Source organism: Temnothorax nylanderi, unplaced genomic scaffold (genome assembly GCF_030848795.1).
Source record: "Temnothorax nylanderi isolate EJ_2023f unplaced genomic scaffold, tnyl_v1.0 TNYL_tig0130_pilon, whole genome shotgun sequence".
Taxonomy (NCBI): domain Eukaryota; kingdom Metazoa; phylum Arthropoda; class Insecta; order Hymenoptera; family Formicidae; genus Temnothorax; species Temnothorax nylanderi.
The window spans coordinates 201,602-222,639 of record NW_027249192.1 but is presented as its reverse complement, the minus strand read 5'-3'; the positions used below and the strand labels follow the sequence as shown (position 1 = coordinate 222,639).

The 21,038-nt window shown below is 41.3% G+C and overlaps 2 protein-coding genes and 2 long non-coding RNA genes across 5 annotated transcripts; 2 read left to right on the top strand and 2 right to left on the bottom strand.

The window, feature by feature from the left end:
- The first annotated feature begins 128 nt into the window (after nt 1-128).
- On the top strand, nt 129-1,726 carry LOC139776864 (thioredoxin, mitochondrial). The gene has a single exon (XM_071713860.1). It carries the CDS (start codon nt 283-285, stop codon nt 709-711), a length of 429 nt encoding a protein of 142 aa, XP_071569961.1. The 5' UTR covers nt 129-282; the 3' UTR covers nt 712-1,726.
- On the bottom strand, nt 1,641-16,499 carry Pcx (pecanex). Of its 2 annotated transcripts, XM_071713849.1 has the most exons (16): nt 16,110-16,499; nt 15,510-15,756; nt 14,248-14,526; nt 13,800-14,158; nt 13,538-13,681; nt 13,198-13,445; nt 12,855-13,117; nt 12,666-12,734; nt 9,096-12,400; nt 8,555-9,016; nt 7,849-7,993; nt 7,495-7,753; nt 7,054-7,407; nt 5,349-5,461; nt 4,515-4,789; nt 1,641-4,212 (listed from the first exon to the last, which is right to left on the bottom strand). In XM_071713849.1, exons 1-16 carry the CDS (start codon nt 16,260-16,262, stop codon nt 3,931-3,933), a joined length of 6,957 nt encoding a protein of 2,318 aa, XP_071569950.1. In that variant the 5' UTR covers nt 16,263-16,499; the 3' UTR covers nt 1,641-3,930. The 2 variants fall into 2 exon arrangements, with proteins under 2 accessions (XP_071569950.1, XP_071569951.1); XM_071713850.1 differs by lacking the exon at nt 12,666-12,734.
- LOC139776868 (uncharacterized) lies at nt 5,791-6,760 on the top strand. The gene is made up of 2 exons (XR_011719216.1): nt 5,791-6,472; nt 6,554-6,760. It is a non-coding gene; the product is annotated as an uncharacterized lncRNA (long non-coding RNA).
- Nucleotides 16,500-17,369: 870 nt separating the features above from the next.
- LOC139776867 (uncharacterized) lies at nt 17,370-20,913 on the bottom strand. The gene is made up of 2 exons (XR_011719215.1): nt 17,950-20,913; nt 17,370-17,590 (listed from the first exon to the last, which is right to left on the bottom strand). It is a non-coding gene; the product is annotated as an uncharacterized lncRNA (long non-coding RNA).
- Nucleotides 20,914-21,038: the final 125 nt, after the last annotated feature.

Below are 21,038 nucleotides of genomic sequence, written 5' to 3'. Positions count from 1 at the left end.
GCTTCTTCGGTATGTTTTAAATTAATAATGCAATGAGGACTTATTACTAAGATAAAATTGAAATAAAACTTGTACATACATACTGTTACATATAATTGATCATCGTAACAATTATCTTTTCAGGTACTCCTTCCTTGCCGACAAGTATGAAGATATTCAATATATGCAAGACTTAATTTATAGATGTAAAGAGCTCATCTCTTCGCATATACGTAGTCATTGACTGTTCATGTATTATAAATTACATTTAAAAAAAGAAGGGAAAAGAAAAAAAGAGGAACAATGTTGTGCGGTATAAGAAATTGCATGCCGTCTGTAGTGAGACGTATTTCATTATTTCGTCAGAATAATAAGCGGTACGAGATAAATAATAATAACGAGTTTGTGAACAAGGTGATGAACGGCACTGTGCCAGTTATAGTTAATTTTCACGCGGAATGGTGCGACCCGTGTAAGATATTGACGCCCAAGTTAATAGAACTTATAGAGCCTATGGACAAGTTAGATCTGGCCATAGTTGATGTAGAAGAAAATCCTGAACTGGTGCACGTCTTCGAGGTGAAAGCCGTACCCGCAGTGATAGCGATTTCGAATGGCTTAGTCGTAGACAAATTTATCGGTTTAGTCAATACTGAGATGATAGAGAGTTTAATACAAAAGCTAACGCACGAAGGACCAACGACTACGGAAAGTAGCGATACCAAGTCGTAGTCATGACAACACAGTAAATTGTATAATACACACTTTATGCTTCCATTTCTCTCTATCAATTAAATGTATTTTCATACCTGTAGAGAGAGAATGTAACATTTCAAAGCTACTTCGTCCAAGAATTATGGCCTTTTTTTATCTAATCATGCTCAGATAAGCACTGTAGGTAAAAATTTATATATATATATATATATATATATGTTGTAAAATGGCAATATAACGTTAACTGACTAACGAAGCTAATGTATATGTATTAATATTCGTGAATCTGTTAATGTCCAGATTATATATTATATTGAAATATTTATACTTCTATATTCTATAATACAGAGAGCTTATTCAACAGCCTATTCTTGAATCGACCAAAAAGATGTTAGAAATTTTCCTTAAGAATCTTAAGATGTTTGAAAGATGCGAGAGACGATTCCTATATCATAGCAAAGATAGATTATAAAAGCTATTGCAAAGCCTGTAAACTTGTATGAAGCACTTGTGATATATATCTTTTTAGACACGACTTTTTTCAATATATTCTTGAGATAGCTGTTCGTATCTTCACTTAATATTTATATAGGTGTCATATAAGTATAATAAAAATTACTTAACGAGTCAAACCGATAACGAATTATGTGCAATGATGATAAATTTTCAAAGTGATACGAATTGCGTTTGGACGTATAACGGTACATATTTTTAAAATACACTTTATATACATATACATATATTTTTCTGATGTAGCTTAATTTGTTTCAATAATATAATTAATAATAATGTTTTTAATAGATAATTTGTACGCTAATCTCTTAAATTGTACAAAATGTATATATATTAATTTCGGTAAGTTGTTCGAGGCTGGCGGACAGTTACTTTAACAGTTAAATTGCGTGTGTAACTTCGTGACGGTGTGGCCGAGATAAATCATTATCTAATCAGATTTCAATTTCTCGTTTATTGTTGATCATTGTGTACAATCAGTGTACGAAAGTACTGTCCATTAAAGATATAGTAGGCCAGAGATATAATAGATTATTACTCCACGTATAACTCTCTGGTGAAAGAGCACCCCTTTCCCCTCCCTTTTCCCCTGCGACTTTCGGCAGCAAGCGATACGTAAATGTGTTACCAACAATTGAAAGACTAGCTATAATATTTTTTTTCATCATCAGTCAGGTGTTTTTTAAGACACCATGATAAGGCAATGCTGTGATTCTGTGGTCACTTGCAAAAAACTATTTCTCTTTTCTATTTGCCAAATATATATGTATATATACATATACATACATATTTTTTTTTCTATACGGCAACGAACGAACGAGTTAAGTGTTTCGGATTTATGCAATTTTTGCAAGCAACCCTGCGTTTCTTATATTATTTAAATTTTAAATAACCAGTATCTACGTCTCCAACTCGTTTATAACATTTATAGTGAAACAAGTGAAGCAGTAATTGATTTACAGATTATATACAAAATTAGATGAAAAAGAGGAAGAAAACAAAAACGTAACTTTCTCTGAAGAATAACATCGTAGATGCTTCATTGCCCGGCAGAGCGTTATATCAGTGCATTCACACACGATATTCCTCGATACGTATCTAACAAGATGTCCATCAGACGTAAATGCACTAATGATCCTGCATGTAATTAAGTAATGCCAAGCACAAGTTCGAACGAGCTTTTGTACACGGGCACAGGCGTGGAAGTGAACGAGATGACACCACTATTTCAGTGCACGCGGATATGTCCTGCCAGAGCGACTTCGTCGCCTCACAAAATTATAAGTAGAACCCCGGACGCTTCGAGGTCTGCGAATGCATGTCGCGTGACGTATATATTTACAATTTATCTACATTGCTTACTTTTAAAAAGGAGAATCGTAACAAAATGTAGAAAAACACGAATAATACTTTTATATACAATTATCCTATCGACGCTGTTTGTTGTTGTACGTTGCGTTATGATCTATACAGCAACAGCACGTTTAAAGAGGTTCCCTCTCGTTTATATAATACATTATTACATATTCGGAAATAATATACTTCTACTCGGTGATTCATTCTTTTCCTTTTATCTTTTAATTCAACCGCCAAAAATATATACTGCATTTACAGTATAAATCAGCAATTATCGATGCATTTACATTACAGATTAGTGGAAGAGGAACGCGCCCAGACGCTACCTTTTCTCTATTAAACAATAGTAAATAATCTAGATATTATTGGGCAACAAGTAACATCTGCTCCGTTCCATAAATGAACTAATATATCATCATATCATATACAGTATGTATGGTACAACATGATACAATTCGGTTTGCATTGAATAACTTGGCGATTGGCGTTTTTTACCTTCTCATGCAACTCGCGAGAAATAACAATATACGTATCTGCGATACTTACAAGGTGACAAAATATTCTTATATATCTCTCTGTCTCCTCTCTCTCTCCCCGTACACACACGCGCACACGCACACGCACACACACACACACACACACACACGCACGCATACGACACACACACACGCATACGACACACACACACGCACACACACACACACACACACACACACACACACACACACACACACACACACACACACAGAGTCTACAATTCTTGCAACATATCTACGTTTCGCGTCGTAATGTCCGATAAGCGAAACTAAAGCGATTCAACGACGATCAAGATGGAAAGCGAGAATATCATCGAATCGATCTACGAAACTTCTAAGTACAATATCAACAAAAAAATGTAGATGTAATCGGAAGGATGTGCGGTGACAACATGCTAAGACACGGAGAAGGTTCCGATTCTACAGTGAAGCAAATAAAAAATATCATGGACTCCCCAATACCTTGGAAAAAAAAGACGTTGCGACTGTAACGACAGTGAACCTTGTCAATCGAGATGAGTTAAGGATCTCACGTGATTGAGCATGTCGTTGATCCGAGTCCTTCGATTTACGATCTAATGGCGAGTATTGACTTCGTGGAAGTAGGTAGGTAACTAGCGTTCGATATCGTCAATGATATCATTTGTTCGCGTTAGAGATTAATTTCTGCGTTTTCGCGTCTTGCTGGTACCAGGCAGCCTCGAGTAAGAGTCGGACCGCCGCTGGGCTGCAGCTGACGCGTATGCGCTACTGCGAGTCTGCAGGTCGGCAGAACAAGCGTACGAAAACGGTGACCGTACGCTATCGCTTCATCCGTTTCGGAGACGTTGTGCTAAACCTCCGCTCCCAAATCCCGCACACCTTGCTCGGCTATCGGCACGTACTTGTCCTCGATCTTCACGAGCAGGATGACCTTGTCTACGTGTGACCGTCGATTGGGATCGCGATGGTTCGGCGACCAGCGATGAACCACGCAACCCTCCATACCTCTCTCTGGTACCCAATGTTGCCAGCCGGAACGACCGCCTTGCTGTCGCATCCTTTCGTCCGGCCAAATCACATCTATACGTCGGCCCAAATTTATGGCGTCGTATACTTGATTAGGGTCCATAATCTGTTTAAGGAAAACTGCCATTAATGATTCATATGTATAAAAAAAGAGGCATTTATAATATCTCTTTCGTATACCAATCAGATAGCAACTGATAATATCAAATAATAAAGCTATAACACTTAAATTCTGACAAAACTTAGCATAAAATAAAATTTTAAAAATTGTATAAACTATTCATTTTTTTAAAATTTAATAGCTAAGTGGATTGATATAAATGAATGAACGACTTTCAGACATTTTACATGTAATTTACGATAAAAGTTGATGTAAAATCGCGATGCATGCGGTGCTGCGATACTTACGCGAACCCTTTGGAAAACTTCCTCTTTCTCTAGCTTGCTGGAGAAGCTCGTCTCGCTCTTTGTTTCCATTTTAATATCGTTACTACTGAGCAGTCCGGCTAAACTGGCGAGTGTCGAGCTGGTTGGCTTCCCGACGGAAGCTAGTGAGCCTCTGTTACCACCGAGAGAGCCCGTATTCGCACGACCGAGGGAACCCCGCCCGGTCGAACCACCGATTTGACAGCCAGACTCCATCGATTGAGAACCGGAAGTGTTGTGACCCGATTGAGCATAGCCTACACATTCATAAATTATATATATATATATATATATATATATATATATATATATATTTATATATATATGTATGTATATATATATAAAAATAATACAATATAAATATGACGTTGTTGTTGGAATTAATAATCTATAGCAAAAACATTAAAAACTCCAATTTCTTTTATGTTTCTTAAAAAATCAATGTCTATTTTATAGCAAAAAAGACTAAAAAGAAATAGAGACCAAACACCTAATCTACGTCATTGTTCGGATGTACTTTGAAAGCAGAATGACAATCAGTCAAAATACAGTTTTAAGGTTGATTGAGGATTCTTTATTCCGTACTTACTGGAAGAATATTGCCGCGCGAGAGACATAGAGAGAGTTTATAATTTTCTACTTCAATTAATTCTAAATTTAATTCGTCTATAATATTCTAGATTTATAATAATATTCTAGATAATATTCTAGATTTTTAATCCTATGTTTTACATATATAATAGTCTAATCGAGCAACGGAATAGTGCATCAGATAATTAATTGCGTCGTTGTAATCAAATAAATATTTGCAAATACCAGAGTGTATGTTGTACGTAGTCATCGCGTATACTCCGTCATTTCCGAAGCCTCCATCGTCTTGGGAGCCAGTGCCGCCCGAGGAACAACCTTGACCACATCTTCGTCTTACCCTAAAAAATGAGCAAAGGTGAATTAACAGATTCAGAGGTAATGTTTATTGCGTTGTTTACTTAAATATGAAATTGAGGCCCCCCCCCCCGTAGCCCTCGGCGGGGGGAACAGGTGGAGCGTAGAAAGGGAGGAAAAGAGTGTCGGAAAAAGGTGTTATGGGAGAAAGGGAAGGTGGAGGAAGAAAGGTAGGCGTGAAGGAGGCCGAAAGGAGGTGGAGTAAGTGGAGGCGAGGTGGAAAATAAAGCGAGACGGCAGAAATGAGGAGGGCTGAGAGAGAGATTATGTTGATGGTGGACTTTGAAGAATGGATGCAGAGAGAGGAGCAAGATTCAGGGCGGGAAAGGACGGAGGTGAAAGGAAAGGAGGTGAAAGGAAAGGAGGAGAAAGCGGAGATGCACATGCAGCAGGTGTGATGTGGAGGAGCGGTGCGGTAGAGGTGGTGAGCGGGTGTGACGGGGGGAGAGAGGAGGTGGAGAGGCCGGGTGCTGGTAGATAAGGAGCAAGGGAGAAGCAGAAGAGGTGGAAGATGACCGGGAGAGAAGAGAGGAGAAAAAGGCGAGGCTGCTTACCTGGCGGGCGTGTCGGTGTGGAGGCGCCGGGGCGGCTGTGAGGGTGAGCGGGCTCGAAGGGCCAGGAGGAAGCAAGGGGCCCGGCGACAAGGATGAGTCGGTTAAGGTGGAAGATTGAGGTACCGACGGAGAGGACTGGCAAAAAAGTAGGTTGGCAGGCCCTGGCGATGGAGGAGATGGCACAAAAGGCGAGAGCGGCAGAAAAGATTAAAAAAGGCGGATGAGCAACACGCGTCTTCGCAACGTGTATCGACGGACAAGCGGCGAGATCGAGTGATCGAAGGAAGGGATCCATAGAGCGAGGTAAACATGCAAGAAACGCACGTGGTGGCAGTAGAGCGGGCGAGTTGTGAGACGAAGCGAACGGTAGTAGAAAGTAAGCGGTGAAGCTGATTATTGAAAGAATTGTTTTCGGAAGGATTAAAGGTAGAGGTGAAGGAGGTAAGCGTGATAGGTCAGAGGGAGAGAGGGGGAGGAAAGCAGAGTAAGGGAGAGGAGAGTAATTAAATGTGCGTGTTACAGATAACCAAAGAAGGATGGAATGCAGAGGGAAGATAATAATAGAGAAGGAGGCGGTGGAAAAGATAGTGGAGGAGAAAGTATGGAAGATGATAAAGGAGGTTAAGGAAGAATGTAAAAGAAGAGAGGAGGAGATGAAGGAGGAGGTAGAGAGATTGAAAAGAAAGGTGGATAGGATGGAACAGGGCGGGAGCAAAAGGAAGAGGAATGATAGTGAAGAGAGTAAGGGTAAGGCTGGTAAGAGGAAATGGTGGGCGGAGGAGTTTGAAAGGAGCGACAACGAGAAGAGAAGGAAGAATGTGTGATAATAAGGATTGAGTAAAACGCCATGTGCTGGATAAGAGGAGGTGTGGAAGGAGATTGTACAGGGTTGGGTAAAAAACGCCCTTTAAGACCCCTTTGGGGTAAATAAAGTATCATTATCTATCTATCTATCTACTTAAATATGAAATTAGCACGAATAAACGGTTCAGAGTAAAAAATTTTTTGTTTGAAATACGTACCTTCTCCACAATTTCAACACAGTGCTCTTTATGGTGCCAAAAGTCAATGGTCCTCCAATTATCGAGCACAAGTGTTCGTTAGTCTCGGCGTAGCTAGTTGTCAAAGGGGAAACGTAAATCGGATATCCGATCGGCTGATCGCAAGAACTGTTGATTATGTTCCTCAAGGCTTGCTTGGCGTTCTGTATCGAACCACGCTCCGGATTTCTGTTCCTCAGATATACCAGCTCCTGCTGCTGGCCGGCCCAGAGTCCACGGACGCATTCGCGATTCATTTTGATCACTCGGAAACTCAAGAAACGTTTATTGAGCATTATCACCTTGTACTCGTCTATGCCGTCGTCAAGCACGTGTCTGGAAATTTCGAATGTTTATTTTAATCGCTCGATTATCCACCTTAATTGCAGCGCTTCCGCATTTTCTGTTTTGCAAAATACGAACCTGAGTGCCAATAAACTGGGTGCACCACTCAATACAGCATTTCTCCAAAGAGGATCCGCTTCATGACTGATTACGAGATTCTGATCATGATTGTCGATGGCCTCGAAGAGTGCCGCTGATTCAACATACTGTTCTGGACTCATGAAGTGATCCTGGTGCAGTTTTAAGGCCATTCTTATCCCTTTCGCGACAACACTGCGCAGTAGATCGACATCATGCAGCACCCATTCGTCGCGAACTGATGTTATCCGGAAGTCTCCTATTGTGAGATATATACATAATATATACATAATAAATACTCTAAAAAAATATATTACATAATACATAGATAATTGCTACAAAGTCATACTATACCTTTAAATAGCGCATGCAATCCATAAAGAAAAAATTCAACGTTTGATAATGTGTTATGAGATGCAGCACCTAACACGCGTCTTCCCAACAGACTTAATGAGAGGCATAGAGACACGAGATACGAATCGCGTGTTCTATCTAATGTCTGGAAAACACAATAAATTGTGAAATAATTTTCGAAGAGATTGTGAATTATACAAGCAGATCGTCACCTCAATGCTACAATCGTCATCTTAATACTCCAATTTTTAACCCACGATTGTCACACGTCTTTTTTGAACATTTTTTTTGGAACATGATGCCACTCAAAAAGTTAATTTTTTATAATGAGAATACATTCTACAATGTTTAAACTTAATTTTAGAATTTTTTGCGATCTACTTAAACTGTTAGTTTTTGAACAGCATGCAGCTGTTTGAAAATTGGTTGGGGTCACTTTGACCCCGTGTGACAACCGAGGGTTAAACAATTTAATGTTTTTTTTCTTTCAGCAAAATAAGATAACTATACGGCTAACGTGATTTAAACTCTTGCCTATCTACTTGTAGCACTTGCAGTATAATTGCGTTTGATGTAACTTAAGAGTAATTATCTTTCGATTTAATTTTAAGTGCTGATGTACGTAGATAATTCCAAAGTTGTTAAACTGCGAGTTGCGTTGTAATATTAAGGTGACGAAATAACGCGAATATTACCAATGTATCACCTTATCTTGTTTACCAGCGCAATATTGTATCCAGTCGAGATAAACATTGCAGAAGTTGCTCCGCGTGATACCGCTCGCTCGGAAGTCAAAGTCCTCGTCGATCTTCACATTGAAGACGGGATCGAGATCGACGAAGTTCTTGTCGAGCGTCGGCTTCAGCGCGTCGATGATGTCCGGATTTTCCAGCCACTGCTTCAGCTTGGGCGACTTCACGGCGTAAAAGACAATACTTTTGACATAGTAAGTAACCAGTACTTTGCGAAACTCGAACACCTGCAGCATCGAGCCCGCCGAGTTGTCGGAGATCGAGTAACCCTCGAGCACGTATTTGGCGCTTGCAACTTCCCAGGCGAGCCAGCGTTGGCTGAAGGCCGCATTCACGCTAAGCACATTCGACAGATGACCCATTTCGCAGCAGCAGCAGTTGTCATTATCTTCGATGCCTTCTGAGATCGCTTCCACCTGAAGAGACACATAGACAAGTGATTAGCATTGAAGTCTAATTAAAAAAAAAGTAGTCCGAATGTAACTCTCTGTATACCTCTCTTTGCTGGCAATATGTTCCTCGAAATTCGAGACCTCTCAATTGGAACGTCACTAGTCCGTTACCTAATTGGACTATGTGCACCAAGCAGTTCAAATAATCTGACGCGAGCAGGAAGCAATCGCCCTGTTCTACATTTCCCCATCGGCCGAGCGCGAGATCGCCACACAGGCTGTGCTGGAGGGAGCGCGTGAGTTGTTCGTAAAATATCGAGTTCAGATTGTTGTCGTCGGCACCCAGATTACGCTCCAGATGCGAGGACATGCGCGTATTCGAGTGGTCCACTCTTCTGGTCTTGTAGTCCCTCTCCCAGAATTTGACCGGTCGCACGTAGGATGAGATAAAGATCGCGCTGCCCAACAGCGGATTCAGGGGCGTGCTGAGCATCGCTGAGATGCCGGCTTGGAGGAAGAGCATCGCCGAGTGCGGCACGGAGAAGGGCTGGGCGAACGCATGGAACGCGCTGCCCCAAGTGATCTGCCAGGGCGCGATGTACGTGACGACGAAGCGGATCTTGAGAAGTAGCTCGTAGATCTTGGCAAATGCGATTCCCGTGACGAAGTAATCCATCAGGAAGGTTTCGCTCAAGTTGCTGAAATCGAGCTGGAAGAAGAGCACCGCGAAGACGAGAACGAGATAGCGGGTGGACGGGTCCGAGTACGCCGACCTGAGCGACTTGAGGCCGCAAACGACCACGATAAGCGCGCCTACGCTCTCACCGAACTTGTCGGCGATCTTGGACGAGCACTCGGTGAGCGCGCCCAGGAAGACGACTGGATAGAGCACGTTCCGCTCGAGAAAGCACAGACCCACGTAGGCCTTCTCGAACCACATGATCCTCACCGGCTCCCGTACCTCGAATTGCGCGTGCTCGTGACTACGTAGTACCGGTCTCGAAAGGCACAGCCAAGGCAGCTGCTTGCGCAGCTGCGGCACGATGTAGTGCAGGAGAAAGCCCAGGCAGCTCACGATACTCCACAGTACCGGATTGAGCTCCGGTTGCAGGGCGGTGAACACCGTCGTACGATGAATTCCGAAAGACAGGGTGCCGATCACCGCGCACACGATTAGATCGTTCTTCAGTCTGGCGTTCACTGTCGAGCGTAACTTCTCCGGCAAAGGATCCACCAGCTCAGTATCTGACATTTGCTCGCCCACCTTGATCTTGACGTCTTTCTTTCTGCCGGACGTCTTGCTCTTGGTCTCCTTGTAACTCGCGGCCACGTTATCAGGCTGCGACGACGTGTTTTCAATGATTTTGGCTTCCTTCTCCTCCGTGTACTTGTCTCCTATCTCTGGTGGCCACAAATTTGTCTTGAGGATGTCCCATATCACAGTGGGATCCGAAGACGATCGGCTCAGATGATAGGATATTGCGACGAGTAGACCGACGAATATCGAGAACAAGATGTGCTGCGAGGATTTCGGCTCGAGAAGGGCGCCGTAGGCAAATCCGTAGAGGATGAGAACCGCGACCACGCTGCGGCATAGACAATACACTGATGATACCAGACTGGTGGTCGCATTGCCGCCAAACAGATGAATGTCCAGGTGTTCGCAGACGTACATGAGAAATGTGTTGATCTGCGGGAAGAGTCCTAACGAGAATACGATTGGAAAGCACAGCAGGAATATTAGTAGAACGTTTCGCACTTGCAGGATGAGATCGTAATCGGCGACGCGCAATCCGTATACCCGAAAGTCGGACGATTTAAAGTTCCTAAGCGTCTCGTTGAAAATCAGAATCAGACTCGAGCACAGGATGTAGTACGCGGGCCTGGAGAACACTATAATACGATTAAAGCCGTGCGTAGGCGACGCAGCGTCGGGCTGGACTGACTTGAGGAGCGAGTATTGGCAGCCGGCCGTCACGAAGCAAAATATGAACGCGAAGATGTCCCGATAGAAGCCCTGTTGGAGCAACAGAAGACCCAGTCCTGCAACCGCACCCGCCAGAAACGTGGAGACGATGGTCTCGAACACAGTCAAATTGCGATCGAGCAGAGCCAGCAGGGCGAGACGGTCGAAGCGTATTTTAACGTGCGGCAGCCTGCCGACCTTCCACTTGTAATAGTGTCTAGTCTGCTTCGGCTTGGAATCGGAGCCGTCCAAGCCATCGACGAAGCGATTCCACGACAGACTGGTGTTTATGTCGGGTTCTTGATGCACTGGCAATGTCAGCACTGGCATGCGACCGTTGAGATCCGACTGATACTGATTCAGATTCAGATTGCCCAGCAGATTCTGCAGCCTGCGATTCCTATCGGCCATCGAATCCGAGCGCGCGATCAGCGTGTGATGGAATTGCTCGCGCTCTGAATTTTCGAGTGTGCATTGATTCGAGCTGCCCGTGTTCGACGAGATCAAATTTGACGGCGGTGAACTCTGCGTTTTGGTCTGATTGCTCGCCGGACTCGACAGCACCGGTGGCGTGTCGATTATCACTGTTAAACCAGCAGAATTGAGTGACAAGCTGCTGTAGCTGTTGCTCAGTGAGTCCGCGAGCTCCCAATGCGCATCATAGTGGATGTTCTGGTTGAGTTGCTGACGCAGCAAGGTGTTCAACAGCTTCTCGCTGTGCGGATTGGTGGGTATTTGCGTCGCTGTCGCTGCCGCGGCAGCTGCGGCTACGTCCAGACCTTTCTCGTCGAACGTATAAGCCAACCAGTGGCCGTTATCGTCGCGAAAGTAGTGCACCGCTCCCTCTGAGGTATCATTCTGATTAGTAGCTAGATGACACTCGCCGCTCGAGATCAAGCCGAACAGCGCGGTCAACGGAACGACGTTATCGTCGCGAGTGGCGATGTTGCGCGACCTTGCACGGTAAGTTCTATTGGGCCGTTTCAATCGTCCATATCTGGTCCGAAAGGTCCGCTTCTCGGAATTACGACTGAGTCGCAAATCGGATGACGTGGTGCTCGACTGACCGGGCAGATCTCGGCCGGAATTGTTCAATAACGCTGCCAGTAATGGAGATGCCGGGCCCGGCAACAATGTGCTCAACTCATTGTTCGAACCGCTTGTCTGCTCAAACTTGGCATCTCGTCTCCTGGTCCTCTCTCGTCGCACTTCGATGTAACGTTTAAGATTCTCCCGCGGCTGTTCGACGCTCGACACGATACTGTCGTCTGCAGCGTCCGACGCAGTAGGTTTTGGACGGTTCTGCTTGGGGATTGCTCCCTGATGACGCTTGGCGGTGTTGTCTACTTCCAGTTGCGGCAGCAAATTTCGCTTCACCTCGTTCTCAATACTCAGGGTTGTTGTACTGGACGATCCCGAATCAGGCTCTTTAGAATGAAGATCTACGCAAATTAGTATACAACCGTATTTTATTGCTTTCGTCGATTCTACAGTTTATGATCAATGCTAGAAGATCGATCGCCTTTGATTGAACTTTATTCGTCAAGCTCGCATAGTGAATTGAGAATCATGCGCGAAGCTATATGAAGCGCTAATTGTGCGGTATGCTCATTTGTCAATTGACTGTCGTATTAAAAAATGTTTTTTGACTTAATAGTGATCTCCCCGACACGATTAGACCTTAACTCTATAGTGCGTCCAACTTACAATCTGTACTAGCCGTCTGTAGGCTTTCTGACGTATCCGTATCATCAGAGCGAGTGAAAGTCCAAAATACTGGCAGCACGAATTAGAAAAACGTAACAATATAAGCTTGCAAATAGCGAAAAATAATTCGACCAAATCACTTTTTACCTACAAAAAAAAAATCAGTGCGTTTCCATACGCTGAACTTACTCTTACTTGCCCACGGTTCCACCGAACAATCCCCGCTCTCGAACAACCAATCTATTCCAACTATACTCCCCGAGTTGAGCGGATCTTCCATGTTTTTGGATCTATCCCGCCTTTTCTCCTTACATTTCTCACCGTCCGAAAACTCATGGCCGCTCTGATTGGTGTTGCTGTACCTCCGTTTCACTCCTCTAGACTTTGATTCCTCTAGTAAAGCATCTCGAGAATTTGCTGAGTTACTATCTATTCCGTTGTCGTCGTTAAACCTAGAAGATAACAATAATGATCAATGAAATTGTATTGATATATTAGCATTAAAGTTATATTGAATGGTATATATTAGTACCTCGAGAATCTATCTTCAAACCTGCCAGCACTGAGACTTCTATCTCGATTAGACGTAGCGCTCGCGTCATTTATGTTTTTTCGCGTCAGTAATGGACTGTAGGAGTCGCACAGGCTGAATTCTTCCGAACTCTCATTGGCAAATTGTTCGTCGCTCTGCTCTGCTATCGGGTAAACTATCTCGGACCCGAAACTAAGATACGGTAAGAGCTGTAGTTGGTTTCTCTTCAGTGTGTTTTGCGGTAAGACCTTTAATGTTCATTTTTATTCAGACATTGTAAATGCGCATCTTTCATGGAAAAATACTCATAACAAAATATTTTAAGACAATTTGCTGGTACCTTTTTGGTATTAATTGTTTCAAGACTTTGGGGATGAAGAGGCAGGTTATTATCGTCATTGTTACTTATATTTTTACTAGTGGCACCAATTGTTTCGAGACTTTGCGGATGTACCAGTTGCTGATGTGGTTTCTTGGTAATAACCTTAAGATTTAAAGTATAATGTTTTTTAGTGCTTGCTAGGGACAAGGCGTTTAAGATTTCAAACATTATTTACATTCGGTTATTCAACTATGAGATTTATAACTAGCCGGAGATTTACCTCTAACGATTGCGGATGAGACGAGATCTTATTGTTGTCCGTATCCCCCTTCTTCGATATGATTTCTAAGCTCTGTGGATGATCGTTCGTCAAACGTGCTTTTGGTATGGAATTGGAGTTAAGCCTGCGGACGCTTCGATTGAACATCCAGTATGGATAATCGTCGCCGATATGACGATGATTTGTCAATTCTAACGAACTGGTCTGCTTTATTTGGCTCTCGGATCCCGTTTTACCGAGATTGCTTTGTTTAGAGTGTCGAATTCTAGACTCCTCGGACGAATGCCGACATAATTTACGCGATCCCGGTCGATCTTCCTCCGCTATTACCACACACTTTTGCCGCTTTAATTTCCATTCTGTACATAAATATTAATCACTTTAGTACTAATCATTTCTCTATTTTAACCTTTGCATATATTATTAGATATGTTGAACACTTTATTACCATTTATAATGTTTTTAGAACGTGGCTCGTGATATTGCGCGGAAACTAATTCAGCTTCGTGCACGTTAATGCTGGTTATCATCGGTTTACTAAGCTGTTGCGCCTCTTCCGAGCTTTCCGAACTGTTTTTCCTATGTATCTCGACCTTTAAATCTATGGTCGAACTAGCTTTATCCCGAGTATATTCAGACGTTATACTATCTACGTCGGAATTCTGTATATTTGGTTCAATGAACGAGTTACGTGATGAACATTCTACAGGTGGGGTGTCCGTTTTACCTACAGACAGATTATAAAATATATATAGTAAAAAGTTGCTCTCAAGCAAAGTAACATATGAATGCTATAAAATTGGTGACAAAGAAGTAAAGATTTACATGAAAAATGTTAATATTAATGTTTAAAAATTGTATATCATAAATAAGAATTTTCATGTTAAATGGAATAAAATATTGGAATAAATTCTCATAATAATTTTATTTATTAAGTAGCTTAAATTCAATCGTTGAATAGAAAATATAGATAAATCAGTTCTTTGTAAATCTTTGAAGCAAAACTAATTGATTATCTCTCACAAAATAAATTTTATAAATTATTGTACAATATGTTTAATTATTTCATAGGCATGGCTTTGTGTGAGAGTAGTTGACTCATAGTTATGGTGACCATACGTCCTTTATTGTAAAGAACAGTCCTTTATTTAAAGTAGCTGTCCTTTAGATTTATTTATTTTTTCAAAACTTAATTTTGTCCCCTATTTTCTCTCAGAAAATATGGCCACTGTTCTTATACATATGGTAACCATATGTCCTTTATTGTAAAGAACAGTATTTTATTTCAAGTAGCTGTTTTTCAGATTTATTTATTTTTTCAAAACTATATTTTGTCCTTTATTTTCTCCCAGAAAATATAGTCACTGTACTCATAGTCAATAGGTTCTGATCCCATGTATACTTAACAAAGTTTTATACAAGGTTGAAGAGTTTGAAGGTCGCGAAGGAAGTTAGGAAATAAACTTTGAGAAATAAGTTTTTGGGAACTTATATTCCAAGAAATTTTTTTAAGAAAGTGCAAATTTCAAGAATAAAACAGATTTCAGAATATTTAATTACTTTACAAATCAGCCTCATTGTTTTTCTCAAGAAACTATAATATGCTCCTTGTAATAAATGACGTATGTATGTTACTTATTCATAAAGATTTAATCATGACTCAATCAAGACTCAGTCATGATTGATTTATCACTGAATCGTGGAACATACCATTCAAAACTTGCAGCTCTATGCCATGGCCGGTTTGATCTTGCGACTGTTCCCTAGATTTGTTATGGCCCGCCCATTTCTTCTCACCCTCCGACTTCTGCTGACTGATGGTTTGATTAGGTTCCTCCAAACATTCCGTGGTATCATATACACAGTGCAGAGCATGATTCATGCACTTTATCGTTCCGAAAACGGCGACGAATGACGAGCAGTATGCTAGCCAAACGTATAACGTTGGAGGAAAATACTGAAACATGAGATTTGCCTTAACAGACTTGTCAGAGAGTCCTCTTCCGCAATTGCCACAAAAAGAAAAGTAACGAGAGTTTTCTCGTTAATAAGAACAGCAGAAAATTTACGTAAACATTAAAGAAGGGTCTTAAATAATTGCAGATCAGGAATCGGCCGTTTCTTCTGAAAGTGGCGCAAACCCAAACACCGACAAATTTCCATTGGAAATCGACGCAACCCCAGAATATTCGTTTTGATGAGTTTTGCGGAAACAAGCCAACTTTGCGCGGCTTTCAAAACAAACGTCCGCGCGAACGTGGAGAGGAGAGGAGAGGAGGTGTCGCGGGCGCTCTCTCCTTTTCTTTTTACCAGGTAGATCGTGAACGGCAGGCAGAGGAGAAACAGCCAGACGTAGAGGTGGAACGTGTTGGAGAAAACGTCGAGATGCGGATCGTAAAACCAGCCGCCCGTTAGGCTCGCCCAGACGCCCTGCCTCAGGATCTCCAGCGTTTGCGAACCCATGCTCCCAGTGGCCGAGGTGACCGAGCTGCCTCACCATCTTACCATACCGTCTTTTAACGCCTGACAATCCTGCACGCGGTTGTACTCGACGTCGTCAGCTCCTCGACACGTCCGGACGGGCGACGTGACCAGACGGTGAGACAACGTTGCATCTTATTTTGTGTTCCCGTTAAATCGATGGATCTGGCGCACACACGACTCGCTCGGGCCACCGCACCACAGACAACCGCGCGGATGGACATGGACACATCCGCGACCTGTCCCGAACTCCCGAGCTCGGAAGGAACGGGCGAGATGCGACAGCGACGTCTTCGATGACTCGCGTGAAACGTCACTCGTCCACTCATTCTCGCAGTCTCGCTTGCCATGAAACTCGGACTGTATATCTATTATTTTAGTTACTGCAGTTGTTAAAATAAATTTCTGTATTACGGCAGTAACGATCGAGAAAGATATGTTATAAAGAATTGTAATAATAATTAATTCTGTTCATGCTGATATAAATTTATGAAAAATAAACTTATGAAAGAATTAAGAATTATAATTGTTTTGTCGATAATTAGAAAATAAAAGTGCAGCAGATATGATTTTTTTTGCTACTTTATCAACTGTCGCTAAAAACTTTTTTACCGACTACCGGTAAAGTCACAGATAATCTTGCCGTACAATTTTTATAATCACATGAATTTCTAATTACCGAGAGATTAATTACCGGGAGAAATTTAAATCCTCAACAATGTAAAAGTATCAGGAAAATATAATCGGATGAGAAGTGGCATTTACTGAAGTTTCAAGAATTGTCTTTCGAAAGCAAATCTTGTTAAATATATCTAATACCTTATACCTATATACTGACATGTCTGATCAAATCGTTACCAATCTGCCGACAGACTGCTATCATTTTGTTTACTCTTACTGGATGCGTGATGAAAATCTAAACTGTAAAAAATTAACAAAATATCAGACGTATGTTATGTAATCTAATAAGACGTTAACTAAAATTTTAAAAATTGTAACAATTTCAAATATGAAACTTCAAGTCAAAATAATTTAAATTCTCAAAATTCAACGAAGTATCAGGGGAACATGATTAAGCAAGAAATGATACAAATTGAACTTTCAAGTATTATTTAAAAAGTTCCTAAATTTTATACACATATCTAAAGACACAAAACATATACAAGAAAACAAAAATGTTTACAATATAATATTCATGATATATATAATATGCAGCTTTATTTGTGATTCGACGTTCGTCTTTAATGTTTGTCGTATGCTCCACATTATATTCAAAGTCCTCACATGCGATGTTCAACAAATAATCGAATCTGAAACAAAAATAAATAAAAATTTTTCTCATACATATTCGAAAATAAAAGATATTTACATAAACTGTTTAGAAATCTACTTTTACGAATTATTACAATTTCTAATTAACAATATAATAGATATATCTAGTTTATAACATATATACTGGAAAATTGTATAAGTTACATAAATACCTATCAAAAGTAATTTACATATAAATTAAATGACAATAATTGTACATAATATTTTTGTGTTTTCTTTTTAATAAATAATGGCATTCGGTTTCAATCAAGATTGTTGCTAATAAGTCGAATTAAAAATTCAAGTACATCAATACTCGGAACAAAATTAAGTCGTACGATAATGTAGCAATAATTACTTTAATTGTTCGCAGCTTGTCATCAGTTAACATCTCCAGGCCAGTAGACCTCTCCAAATTTAAGTAGACTTTTCCAAACGTAAGTTTACGTCCGCGTCTGCCTCAGGAGTAATCTGTCTTCTCTTCTACGAGAGCAAGCGTGGACTAATCGCGATCAACCACCGCCGCAGATCGCGACGTACGCTCTCGCAATCTGAAAGCAAAATCGCGTTAAGACATTAAACTGTCCAGCGGGGGTTCTCGACTTTCACTTATGTTGTGCTTCGCAATCACGCTTACGAAAAAAACTTCCCCACGCTTTCAAAAAAGCACTCGCTCCACACTTGTCTAGCAACTTCTCTCGGCGCAGTGCATCATCATCATCATCATCATCATCATCATCATCATCATCATCATCATCATCACCATCATCATCATCATCATCATCATCATCATCATCATCATCATCATCATCATCATCATCATCATCATCATCATCATCATCATCATCATCATCATCATCATCATCATCATCATCATCATCATCATCATCATCATCATCATCATCACCATCATCTCACCAAATTCTATTAGCCTGCAAAAATATATACTCCTCTCTCTCTCCCTCTCTCCCTCTCTCTCTCTCTCTCTCTCTCTCTCTCTCTCTCTCTCTCTCTCTCTCTCTCTCTCTCTCTCTCTCTCTCTCTCTCTCTCTCTCCCCTTTTACTCTCTCATCTCCAGATCCTTTCATCTTTCTTTCTTTCTCTCTCGCTCGCTCGCTCTTTCGCGTCCTTCCACCACTTGCATCTCAAAAACTTGCCAACACTTGCTCGTTCGTTTCTTTTGTTCCATCCAAGAGGTACGTTCACGGACATCAACCATCCACATATATATTCACCCAGGCTGTTGAACAGAATCGTACAGGATTAGTGTCCGGTGTTCACCGGGTACTCGGGGGGGGAATGAGGACCGAGCTAACTAGAGTACTAACATTCCAATTTGCAACTCTGGTGTTTCTCGACTGGCTGGTCCTATTGTACTCCAGGACGTGACGTGAACGGGCAAGAAAACGGGGACCGATAAACCCTGCCGCAGGGTACAGAGTGTAATTTTTTTCTCTTTTCAAACAGAGAACAGACTCACATTTCCCGAAATCGTTGGTAGCACAGCTTCATGGCTCTCGCTCGGCTCTTGCTTGCAACTAAGATAGCGAACGCACGAAAAGTATATGCCTGCAATCTCATCCGCCATCGGTGATATCTGTGAGAATTGTTAACTGCCCGCAAGTTGTACGCAGGTTGTTATGGCAAAATGTGTTCTCAAATGTTCAAGGAAGCATTGGGCCATGTGTAACTTTAGGTACGAGAGACGGAACTTGGCGAAGCGACCAAGCTAAATTAACAATCGAGAAAAACTCTTCGTCGGTTCTTCGTTTTTCCGGAGAACGAGAAAGATCGGGGGCCGCGACGAGAGAATGTCAAAACCACCGAGTTAAATTATGTCAAACCCACATCGTAGAATTTATCAACAAGGGTAAGCGAATATGGGACCCAGAGAGCCAAGTCTGTCGAAAGCAGATCTTGCCAAGTCTGCTACAAATTTTGTTGGCAGATTAACTACAGATTTAATACCGGTTCTGGTATATGATGTCGGCAGAACGTCAACAGAAGTATAACAGAATCTGTTAACATAATCAGATAGCAGATTGGCGGCAGAAATCGAGCAGATCCTGCTGAAACTGTTCAGGCTCTGCGCGATTTCTGCTGCCCATCTCACATTGCTTGTCAGTATATATGCTCTGTCTGCGCGGTTTCTGCTGTCAATCTGCTGTTTGATTATGTTAGCAGACTTTGCTGGTAGAACATAAGCTGAATGCGGACGCAGTTGATGTCAGTCTGCTGACATGTCTGATTAAATCCTGTTATCAATCTGCCGACAGACTGCTATCAATTTGTTTATTGAGGAAGGAACAAACTCCGCGTATTTCACACCCTGATAGGAAAAGATTCATAGCAATTAACGAAATCTGGATGAAAATGGGAATGCTGTAATTATGTCTCAATATTTGCAGCAACACTAATAAGTGCAAATATTGATAAATATTGATAAATATTTGCACAATTAATTTCTAAATAGTATTTCAGCAAGATAGCAGCGATATGAGAAACTATCCTAGCAGAATATTTGCAAAATTAAACTTGGAAAGAAATTGCGAAATAATTGAGAAATATATTTGAGTTTTATTATGTATTATTCCTGTATTATTACGTAGCATTCTGTTTGCTGGATCGCCGATAGATGGCATCCTTTCTCGTACGTAAAATATAATGAACGGTGGTATGCATGTAACTGTTATATATCGGTGTTTGCTGAAGTGTGCTGGAATGATTTTACTTCTAAATATCTAAATAATTGTGCAAAAACATAAAATTGAATTTCTCAATTTTTGTGCAAATATTATTCACAAATTTTATGCTGGCAAGAACGCTGCGTTACGAGAAATCATCTTAGCACAATAATTATGAAATTCCTCTCAATTGAATGATGCAATTATTGTATAATATTTACGCAATTTTCCTATCGGGGCAAGAAAAATAATTTGACAAATACTAGTCAGTTGGTATTTACCGAATTATTTTTCTTTCTTTTTACAAGATGTCCCATTTAAATAAAAATTATTGTAAGAGAGAATACGCGAGGCATTCGAAAGGGGGACTACGTTCCAAAAGATGAATGCGACTAGCGGGGGGTGTCTTTCCTGTTTTAGGAAGAAAGTATTACGAATGTGACGAACATAGATGATGATGACTTAAGAAAAAAAAAAACTTAAAAAAAAGAAGAAAAAAGAGAATATCGGTAGAGGACGTATAAAAATTAATTTTTCGAAAATTGTTGAAAGCCAGAGTATGTCGATGAGAGTGATTATTACTTGATCGTTGATGAGAGATGATGAGGCGTTATGAAAGAGAAATAATGTCAGATCGTAATCACCTGTTTCAGGAGGATCAGCGGACGTTTCCGTAGGCTTACGTTTTACTTCAGTCATCGTCTTCATTCAGCTATCGCCGGAAGGCCGGCCACCGGGCGGCTCTGTTATGTTACCTTTCAAA

Bases quoted from the DNA above. Each gene is read 5' to 3' on its own strand.
- Pcx (XM_071713849.1), bottom strand. From the start codon at position 16,262: ATGGGTTCGCAAACGCTGGAGATCCTGAGGCAGGGCGTCTGGGCGAGC. The intron at 9,017-9,095 runs GTATACAGAGAG...GTGTCTCTTCAG, and splicing joins CATATTGCCAGCAAAGAGAG to GTGGAAGCGATCTCAGAAGG. The intron at 4,790-5,348 runs GTATTTGCAAAT...ATGAATGTGTAG, and splicing joins TACGTACAACATACACTCTG to GCTATGCTCAATCGGGTCAC.
- LOC139776864 (XM_071713860.1), top strand. From the start codon at position 283: ATGTTGTGCGGTATAAGAAATTGCATGCCGTCTGTAGTGAGACGTATT.